Source organism: Chenopodium quinoa, unplaced genomic scaffold (assembly GCF_001683475.1).
Source record: "Chenopodium quinoa cultivar QQ74 unplaced genomic scaffold, ASM168347v1, whole genome shotgun sequence".
In the NCBI taxonomy this organism is placed as follows: Eukaryota; Viridiplantae; Streptophyta; class Magnoliopsida; order Caryophyllales; family Amaranthaceae; genus Chenopodium; species Chenopodium quinoa.
The window spans coordinates 1,349,093-1,360,356 of record NW_018742969.1 but is presented as its reverse complement, the minus strand read 5'-3'; the positions used below and the strand labels follow the sequence as shown (position 1 = coordinate 1,360,356).

Genomic DNA, 11,264 nt, shown 5'->3' with positions numbered 1-11,264 from the left:
TTCTTTACAAATTCCATCTAATCACATATAATCTTCGATCATGTACTTATATGTTTTTACAATTTTCACAAAAAAATCTTCATATTATTATTACTTAGCTTTAAACGGATCTTTATAAACACCTAACTCATATAACGTAGACTTCTCTACTAACTTTCTTCCTTCACATTTTTACTGATCTACTTTACAAATATCATTAATATGTGAGTCCAATCCTAAACCCTACCTTTTCAATATATCGATTGTAGTCAACTACTTTGACCAACACAAATTCATCAGAATCAAAGCTAATAAATTATTTATAAAAATTGCAATCAAATCTCTTAGAGCAACCATTAGAGTTACTCTCCATTAAAAAATCAAACTTAGGGTCTGTTTTCATTGAATGAATTCAGCTGAACTGAATATTTTATAAGAGAAGGAAATTAAGAGCTGAGCTGAACTGAACTGAACTGAATTTCAACGTATGAGAACAAACCCTTAGTTTTGTTTTGTGATTGCTAACATTTTCAAGAAAAAGTATGTTGCTTTATTTGGATGAGGTTAATTGTTTCCTAGCAACTTGCAAGTTGGGGGGAACCAAAGATGGTTGAGATTATAGTTTGATATAGACTGCTCATCTTTAGTGGGGCTCACAAGCTTCACATCAACATTTTTCACTTTTTATTTTTAAGATAGAAATTATATTTGAAGTACACAAAATTGACAATCAAATTTAAAATAAAAGCCAACATTTCAGGGAGTTTGATCTTTTGTTGTTGTTGTAATAATTTACTTTTGATAAACTTGTTGATAAGGGGGAAAAAAACCTGTTGATACAGAGGCAAAGGGAGGAACAAGGAGGCAAAGATTAGCTTAGATATGATACAACCCGGATATTATTGGAGCTCGATTTGGTCAAAACTCGACTTGAAATATAAACTTAATAAGCCACTTTATTGAATTCAAAATCACCCCAAGTAAACCTAATATATGTATTGTCAATTCTTATTGTTTACGTTACAACTTTACTAGATTTTTTCCGAGGTTAAATAGTCTTGATAGAAGCTCAACGAGGCTTTCTAATTTAGGGTTATAAACAAATTAAAGGAAAAATAATCCAAGGAAGCAATCCTTGGCCTATGATGATAAAAATATTAGCTAGAAATATTGTTGTGTTATTCATAATAATTAGACTGATAGATCATAATATATATATATATATATATATTAGTTTTTGAACAAAAATTTTGAAAGCATCATATTAAGTTCGGCACTCTGAATATGTAATGTAAATGTAATTTTAATTATATATCCTATATCTATCACTCCAAAAATTAATTATAAAATTTTGAACGCATCATATCAAGTTGGACACTCTGATTATGTAATGTAAATAAAATTCAATCATATGTCCTATCTAATACCCCAAACTTAATCATAAAGTAACTAAGACGATTGAACATCTAATTTAATTGATTTAATCAATAATAGTACAAAGCAGCAAACATTCTTATGCACACGTAGCAAAATACTTTATAAAAAGCTTAGCAAATTTCTTGATAACACTACTTTGCTTAATTAAGTTAATAAATCACACCTTTTTAAACAACACGTCATTCAATGCCAAAAAACTATGTAAAAAGCTTGATATTACAAGTTACTTTATATTCTCTCAATTTACATAAGTTAGTCATCTCTAATCCCAAAATTAATTTTTATTTTCCATACAACATTTAGATAATTGTATTTATATTTATTTATTTATATATTTTAATTTTTCGCCCTTTATTTCTCCAATAGTAAAATTTTGATTTACCTACATGTCCATTATTTTGTTAAATTCTTTTCCAATCAAACGAGACAAACAGTGTAGAATAATCCAAAACATGTGAGTTCAATTGGATTCCGATCTACAAAGAAATATTAATAAAGTTGATATTATTTGTAAAAGAGTAGTAATTAGTAGTTTAATACTCTATGACGTTTTGTCTTGAGCAACATTAAATTAATAGATAATTTTTTTAAAAAATATATTATGTATTATAACTACTAGGTTGCGTGGTCTGCTGGATTAATAATACAACAAATTTAAATTGTAATCCTAGTGTACTTACGTAACGCTCCTTACGTGCAAGATTCTCCTTCGTTATCTGATTAGAATACTAGCTACGAGTATGTATCGTATGAGATTTATTTGCTACTCCATTTCTTATAAAATTTCGTTACGTAAAAAGTGTATATAACACGATAGGATATTAGGGTTTAAGGCATTTGATACTCCATTTCTTATTAAATTTCATTACGTGAAAGAGTATATAACATGATAGGGTATTAGGGTTCAAGGCAAAAGGAGCGTGTTTCAAGTAGTCGAGTTCTGTCGAGGCTGAAAATTTTTAAGGCCTATGTTTGTATTTGTGTTTTTATAGGAGCTAGTTTAACTAAATGTAATTTTGAATTTTCTGTTGAGCAATTTTACTCTGTAATTTTGTTGATTATTGTCGTATTGAAAAAACAAGCTTAGAATATGGAGTAACATTTAGCATGAATAAATAAATAAAGAAGAAAGAGTGTGCATGTTATGGTGTGCCTTTGAATAGGCCCTAACCAAGTAAATCCCTTAGAAGGAAACAAATGATAATTGTATACGGAGTAAGAGGAAATTAGGGTAAAGTAAGTTTATCTTTCGGAGTATAATTTACTCTCTATTAATCTCGTATTAATTGATTGAGATAACTTTCCCTGAAGTCATCATGTGATATTTATAATTCATTTATGCATCTTAAATTCTTAAGTTTTCCATATATATCAATTTAAGAACTCCGTATCAACTAAACATATATTGATGGTAAAAAACACACTAAAAAATTTATATTTAATTTAATTAATTAATTAATTAATTTTTAATGTAAGGTGTAGCTATTATTTTAGATATTTCTAAATTATAAAACATGATTTTGAAAAAAAAAAACAAACAAACATGTTTAAAAAAAAAAAAAAAAAAAAAACAAACAAACAAACTAGAAGAAGTCTCCAAGATATGAGGTCAACTTTAGGGTAGATGTGACACGAGATGGGCAAACCACCCCACACCTATTTTCTTTTGTGAATGAAAATAGTAAAAACTCAGATATAGTTGGCAGTTCGTTTATGGCACCTCTTTGTCAAAAAAAAAAAAAAAAAAAAAGTAAAGAAAAGTATGCATTTTCATTCCACGTAATCATAATGAAATTTTTTGAAAGTATTCTTAATACAATTCACGTAAACATAATGAAGTTGCATTTATGATCTCAAGAATGCTGTACTCCATTTTTTTTAATAAAAAATACACGGTAAGACCGTAAGATATGAGAAAGGCCCCCCATCCATCACAGGAATGGGGGGATGAGGAATCAAACCCCTATCACTTATTCACTTAGGCGGGGGGGGGGGGGGGAGAGATCTCCTAGATCCTCATGGTTTACTCCGTGATAGTCTCAAGATCACAAGTATTTCGGCAATTTTTGCAAACTTACATATAAACTCAATACCATATTACCATTGTGACATTTTGATCTACTAAACAAGCAACCATATACGAAAATTCTAAGACAGTACGGAGTAGCAGTAACAGGGTTACAAAGAAAACCGAATTGCTGGTATAAAGAGAACAATGTTTCAAGTAAAAGCACAAGGAAATCTGTGAAAGAAATGCAGTGTATGTAAACTTGGACAAGGTACATTTGGACAAAAATTGAGAATTAAAATATGCTGCAGCAGTTGGATCCATAGCGCAAATTGCTGTAATTGGCGCATCAACGCTTGGCCCAAGTTTAATATGTTGCAAATTATAACCTCCCCAAAACATGGAGAAACTCAAAAACCACACTATATTTAATAATTCTTTACAGATGGTGCTAGACCATACACAAAAAAACATACTTCACTGTGAGATCTGGCAAAGACACAATGTAGGCCTACTTTAAACTAATTACTTCATTCAATTGGTTGGGCAAGTAAAAAGAATACAACGCGAACATGTGTGAAGATCAGAGCTGATTCCATGTAGTGGTTAGCACCAACATGGGAAGGATTGCATCATAGAAAAAGAAACTTACATGAATCACAATTTTGCTACTATCCTTTTTCCCCGAGATTAGAATGGTTTTTTAAAGTCGATTTCACCATGTGCATATCCCTTGAAATACTCAGATCGACCATCAATCAAGACGGAGCACTTCGGGTTGTGATTTTACTGTCCCGCTAATCAAATAAGGTGATATAACCATACAGGCCATGAAGAGCGTGAACTGCAGAATGACCATGAGAAGTGAGTTTTTCATGTGTTGGCATGGGGCTGAGGGGTGTTCAAATAAGAGGTATTCATTAAGATGAGAAAAGGAATGGAGACATACCACAAGAGGTAGGGTCAAGAAGCTCCAAATCGGCCACAAAGCCCAGGTGAATCTGCAAAATTTCAAGTTTAAGCACACTTAGTCAAGAGTGATTTCACAAATGTATCAGAATTAGGGTTGGCACTCACAGGCAAAAGGAAGTTAGGCCCAGAAGGGTAACCAATGGCAAGGCAGAACCACCAAGTATCTCCCAGTTCTCATTCGATTTTCTAACACCTGATATTGACATGCTTGTATAAACGAAATAAGCAGCACTCAAAAGAACACCTCCAAATCCTAGGTATAATGGTATCCTGCAGGTTACGAAGCAAAAAGATTGTCAAGTTGGACAAGATATAGACATTGTGTGCAACAGGCATTGCACTACCACAGTACCATGCCAGTATTGCCTTTGAAAGTCAACATAAGAATAATAAACTGGTATTCAGATCCAGAATAATTTAAGGCCATTGGAATACAGAAAAAGATGACTCAATCAAACAAAAAATCATATGCATAACAAAAATTAATATGCCAAAACAGTTGAAAAAGAATGTTTCATATAATCAACTTAATACATAATAAAAGAGGTCTCAGAAACTGTCAAAATATTATACGAAGTATTTAACTGCTTAGAGAAACTAATGCAATACAGGAATCGCTGAAACATATCTACCTTCTACAGAACATCAATACTGGCTATAAATTGTTGTCAATACAGGACATGACATTGGATGAAGTAATCATAACAACAGACTGGAAACTCTGGATCAACCTAGAGCAAATAAGGTAACTAAACACAAAGGTAAAGCTCTTTGCAGGACTCAACTTAACCCTACATGCATGTGAAGCTGGCATTAGAAAACATGAAGGTGCTCATGTTAGACAGTTAGAGCATAGACATGGTGATATTAAATAAACGCAGAGAGAGAAATAACATAGATAATAACCAATGGCAAGGGCAGATGCACCAAGTATGTCCCAGTCATGATGCAAGGGGAAGATAAATGCGATTTTTCTAGTCATGACATTGTCATTAGATTTGCTTCAGCTAAGTACTTTCTAGAATTTTGCATCTCTCTAAAAGGTTAATATAATCTAGAAGCCACAATTTAATGAAGTACCCCATGGTACCCCATAATGGGAATGTTGAAGAGTTACATCAATGATCATTAGTCAATTACTCATGTACTTGTCACAACTCACAATTCAAACAAACTTCACACTTATTAGATTAGGTTATCCCAAAATAGAATTCACACTTTTTCTTCAAGTTAAGCCTTAATTGAATAACAATATCCCCTTCTCTCTCTCTCTCTCCCTCCCAAGTGAGCCCAACACTTTCTCTCACTAACTCTTCATCCCACTTCTAATATCTGTGTTATATTCAAGAGTTAATAATAGGACGAAGTGAATATTAACATAGAAAAAAAGAATAAAAATGACTAACGCTTTGAAAGGAGGTGAAATTTCTACTCCAAGTTCCTATTTGTTCAATAATGACATCCATACAAAATATAAAAAATCAAACATGCCAAAAATTCCATATCTAAAGTGTTTAGGTGGATTTTTCTTTTTGACATCACTGGAGAATGTTAGAGAAGGGAACATAAGTATCTGATTAGAAAAGTAATTAACAAAGCTACGGTGGTAGGCTGCAGGCACAAAGTTGGATAACACTACATTCTTCCTCAACATAATTTCCACTTGAATCAGGGAAAAATGCAGAGGAAGGGAGGGTGTATCTAATAACGACTAACTCTTACACGCAAGAAAATGATCACAGATGGAAAAAAATTACTTAATTCAGGGATAAGATTATCTTAGATATGGAGGTCATGGATATGGGAAACTCCAAGAGTAACTAAAATAAATAAGAATGAAACTCTACTAAGCTTTTAAGAAAAGGTAAACAGAAAAGGACACAAATGAGTCTCAAATTGAGACATTGCATTCAACAAGGAAAATGGCTCTTTGATAATCAATCCATTTCCTTTCCCCTAATCTCTTGACTCTGTAATTCCAATAACCATTCTGGGAAAGCCTACATGCCTTGTTCTTTGATAGTCACGATAGTATCTAAGAGATGAACTGCCTTCCTATAATCAAAATCTTCACATCTTTGTTTTGATAGTCAAGGAAGATTACCCACTACTGACATTCTTGAAAGAAAAAGGCCCTATCATCTAAGGATTGCCCAATGATTTTTTTTTTTTTTTAATTTTATTTTATTTATTTATTTTTTTTTTTAAAAAAAACTTCAGTGAGGGAGCACCCCAGGGTTAAGGAAGTATGAGTACTCGTGCCTCTATCAGACAATTTCTTTTTTTATCATCTCCCTATCTTTGGTTCAAATCAAATCACTGCATAAGAAACAAATCAATTTTACCTGTCGAGGTATCAAAAAATTTGGGAGGTATGGAAAAGAAAAGATCAATAGATTTTGAAAAGAAATTTTATATGCCCAAACATGTTTAGAATCAGTCAAATGAGCTTCCTTAGAATATTCACATTCATCCAAACTCCAACGAGCATGGAAACCCTCCCCCCTCTTTTCAAACAAAGTCAAGATCAATAATTGAAGGTTCACTTTTATTTTATCATCTTTGCCAACTCAATCAAATGAAGCCTTAACTGAAAACTTGGGTCTAAAATTCAGCATGCATGGAACTCTACCCAAGGATGGATCACTTCAGGATAACAAGTAATTGTATTACAATGGTATCCTTCATCAGCAGTATGAACAGCTACAAGGAAATCATCGCTTATGGTAATATACTTGTTGAATGAAAGAATTTTCAAAAGAAATCTTAGAGGATCGTTACGAGAGCAGGGATGCAACCAGCAGGCAAATTAATTAAATAAGGATCAAGGAAGAAAAGGAAGAAGCAGGAAAGAAATTGATCTAGGACTTGGCACTAATAAGCACAGTTGCTTCCAGCATCAGGTTTGTATGCCCTGGAAAAACTGGGTGCAAGTTGGCTTTTGGATAGGTGTCCTCAATGTAAAACAGAAATGCAAATTGAGAGTGGCAACAAGAATTCTTTTGGATCACTGTGATTAATAAAGAGACTATACATAGAAGTGCATAAAGTTATTTCAAGATGACAATCTGCGAACTTGAGTTCCCACATAAAGGCTACTGCCTGCACAGAATATCTAAATGTACTAATTGTTCATCCACAAAGGGGCTGGATAGTCCATGTGTCCATCCCAAATCTCAAACTGAAAGAAGATTAGTTCTGTTGGAAGAAGCATCTGAAGTTCACAACTCTTTGCCGGGTAACAAAAGACAAAACTCTAGCAATACAACTGTAACTGAAACTGCTAAAAAAATCCATCCTCAACATTTTTTCACTTTTTCCTAAACAAAGAGACTGTCAACAGTATATATTCAAGAGTGAGAACGGCCATGATCCCTGAATTCTCTACATAAATTAGTTTTTCACCATTTTTCAGTTGGATATACGCAGCATATCACCTCAAACTTGAAATACAAGCTAAAAAATTGTTCGTCTAGACAGAGGTTATATGTTTCAGAGCAAAAGACCAAGCATAGACAGTGTTTTTATTTCTGTATGAAGTAACTCAGGCACAATTACAGTCTTTAAAAGGGCAAAGAGAAAAAGAAAGTCAATTCCCATGCAGAGGTATGCATCTCTGACCATCATATAATTCACCTTCACACACATCTAACTTACATCAACAACACACATGACACATGTACCCCATTGGTCTTTCTCTTTTAGCAAGATGGTAGGCTCAACTCCCGATATTGCAACTATGGCCATATTTTTCAAAACAATGTGATAATATACAGTTTATGAACACTGTAGGGAGAAATCAGGCCTGATTAAGTCTGCTAGAATGACTTATATTAAGCTCACCCCAAAAACTGGCTGGTAGGTAAAACCGCTGAAAGACTGTTTGCATTGCCGACCACGCATACAGGTAGAGAATACAGATATACTGAAATCTAATAAAATTACCAAGTTCAATCTACGTTCAAAGTGTAGAGAAAATGCCAAAGCATTGTATACACTAAGTGAAATAACAGGGCAAGAAACTCTGAAACTGTAAACCTGGTCATATTTTCTAATTCTCCTTTTTTACATCTACACAGGAAAAATACTATTTGTCCATGAAATTTTATTTTTGGCACACCAAAAGATCCTAGTCAATGTTCAAAAAGTCACTCAAGGCATCTTTTGTATTAGAAGCGACTAAAGCAACTCCAAGAACCTTGATCACATGACAGCTAGAGACAAATCAAATTTAGAGCTTTTCTATCCACAGTTCCACGCATAAATGCCAAATCCATAATCATGTTTGTGAGCCCAAAAAGCTCAAAAGTAAAGTGAATCAAAATATAAGCAACTAAAGTAAAGTCAATTAAGAGTATAAGCACATCAAAAGCCAAAAGCAAAGTACAAAAACATCGAAAATCGAGAATCACTAGCAAGAATCAAAGAATTGTAGCATGAGATCTAAGGCAGATGAATTTACCTCCTAATTCGATCATCGTGCCACAGGAGATATACAAGATTTGAATGCCAATCACCAAAATATATGATAAATACTGCTGAACCAATCCAGAGAACATTCTCCATGATCTCAATCCATGTCTTAGCTCTCGGAATCGAAGGCGTCGAAGGCATTGGTTTCGAACATGCATCATCTTCTAGATCTTCCCCACCGGAGTTATAACCCCAACTATGCCTCTGCCTCATGAAATTAGCCCCAACAGGGGTACCACTCCCACCAGACATAATTCACACAGCTAAATTAACAGCTCAAATTCAACTTCACCCAACAAGAATTCAATCCTCTAAAGAATTATACAAGAATCAATCTTTCTCCAATAGAACCAACTTTGTATAAATCCTACTTACTGCTCAACTACTACTTTCAAGAACAATTCTCCACCTAATTATAAGTTTTTAGGTAAGACTAACAAAAACAATGAATTGAATCAAATAGAAAAAGGGGGGGAATCACATAAAATAAGTTAATTGCCCCCTTTCTTTTAACGAAATAACAGTATAAAAATTTCAGCAAATAACAAAATCATCAAACACCAACTCAGCTTCATTACCTCCAAAATTGAAATCCCATGTTGTAAACTGAATTCCAACCAAAACCCATGTGAAGAAACAATCAATAACTGACAAAACCCCAGAAAAATTACAATTGAATGAACCCTAAATTGATGACCCACCAATTGAAAATAGCTTAAATTGGGGAAAATTTCAGAAACCCAGGTTTAGATTTGAATAGTAAGAAAACCCAATTGGTGGTTTCCTCTGAGTCTTCGAAATCAGTCATTAACGGAAGCCAACTGACAGCACTCAGACAACTGTTAAATTTGGAGTAGGAGAGAGAAAGAGAGAAAAGTAAAATGTAAATGAATGTGACGAAATTGGTGAATTCTTTGATGCGCCGTTTGCCTAAAGAAGATGGCTAAGTTGGGAGATTCGTTTCGTGTAGTTTCGAAAGAATGTAAGAGAAATTCGAACTTTTCGAAGTTTTTTTTTTTTTTTATTTTTTTTTTTATTATATATATATATATATATATATCCTTTTTATGGAAAACTAAACGTCGCCCTCGAATCTCTAACTAACGCCCGCAAAATAAACTAAAATTACAAATTTACCCTTTTTATCAAAAAATTACCCCCTCAATTTACCCCCTCTACATCATACTACTATACCCACCACCACCACCACCACCACCACCTCCTCCTCTTTTAACCACCAACTCCTTACCTCCGGTTTCACGATCTACACAGCCGCGGTAATGACAAGTAAGGACAAAGGAAAGTCAATCGCCAACGGAGAAAATGTTTTTTATTTTAGTTTTTTTAATTTGCGGCAAACGCCTAGATTTTTCGCACGTCCTAGGCTCAAACGCCTAGTTCTTGTGAACAACCGTGTGGTTGTATGAAAAATCCGGGCGTTTGAGGTGAAACGCCTAGTTTTTTAGAATACCCTAGGCTTAAACGCCTAGTTTTTTCGAATAGCCTAGGATGTTTCGAAAAAACTAGGCGTTTCAGCCTACGGTATTCTAAAAAACTAGGCGTTTCCTGGGTTTTGAATTTTTTAAAAAAAATTTATCGCGACGTACCGATTTCATACGGTTTGACGAGCCTTCTACAAGCGTCTAAGGTTGTGTTTCTTGTATTCGTCGTTGTCCATAAGATCTAACGAAATTGATTTTGCAAAATTTTAAAAATTTGTTTGATTTTGAAACTCACGGTGGTTTGGGTGGTTGTTCGATGAGCGTTGGTGGCCGTTGACCACTAGAGAGAACGGTAAAAAAATTTGTGTACAGTAAAAGTGTGAAATTGAGGTAAAATTAATTATTTTTTATAATTATTATAAGGATAAATACGTAATTTTATTTTAATTTGCGGGCGTTAGTTAGATATTTGAGGGCGATATTTAACAACCCCTAATTTTTTTGGTACAAAATTTCAGAGAAGTTGAGTCATTGACGTTAATATCAATCTAACACATTAGTACATTACACAATGATATTACTTGTACTGCCGTTCAAAAAAAAATATTACTTGTACTGCTGTACAAATTACCTTGTTTATTTGGGTTAGAAAAGATTTTGCAATCACCAAATTAATGTAAATGGAATAATAATTCGACAATATGTTATATTTTGTGCAATAAAATCACAACCTATCATACTTTTTAATCATAGAAAATTATTACCTATACCGTTAAATTTACAAGAATTAGAAAATATATTTTTTAAAATTTTTTGTTAGATAACGGAAGAAAGAACCGAACCATTTTATAATTCAATATATGGTGTGAGTTAGTGAGCTAAGTCCTTTGGAAGGCACAGGGAGGGGAGAGGTAAGAAAATCCCCGCCCTAAAATCCCTACAACGAGGCTTTA

The 11,264-nt window shown here is 33.5% G+C and overlaps 1 protein-coding gene across 1 annotated transcript; it reads right to left on the bottom strand.

The window, feature by feature from the left end:
* Nucleotides 1–3,594: 3,594 nt before the first annotated feature.
* LOC110729162 lies at nt 3,595–9,895 on the bottom strand. Its single transcript, XM_021908887.1, has 4 exons — nt 8,859–9,895; nt 4,502–4,666; nt 4,374–4,425; nt 3,595–4,268 (listed from the first exon to the last, which is right to left on the bottom strand). Exons 1-4 carry the CDS (start codon nt 9,119–9,121, stop codon nt 4,179–4,181), a joined length of 570 nt encoding a protein of 189 aa, XP_021764579.1. The 5' UTR covers nt 9,122–9,895; the 3' UTR covers nt 3,595–4,178.
* Between the last annotated feature and the right edge of the window lie 1,369 nt (nt 9,896–11,264).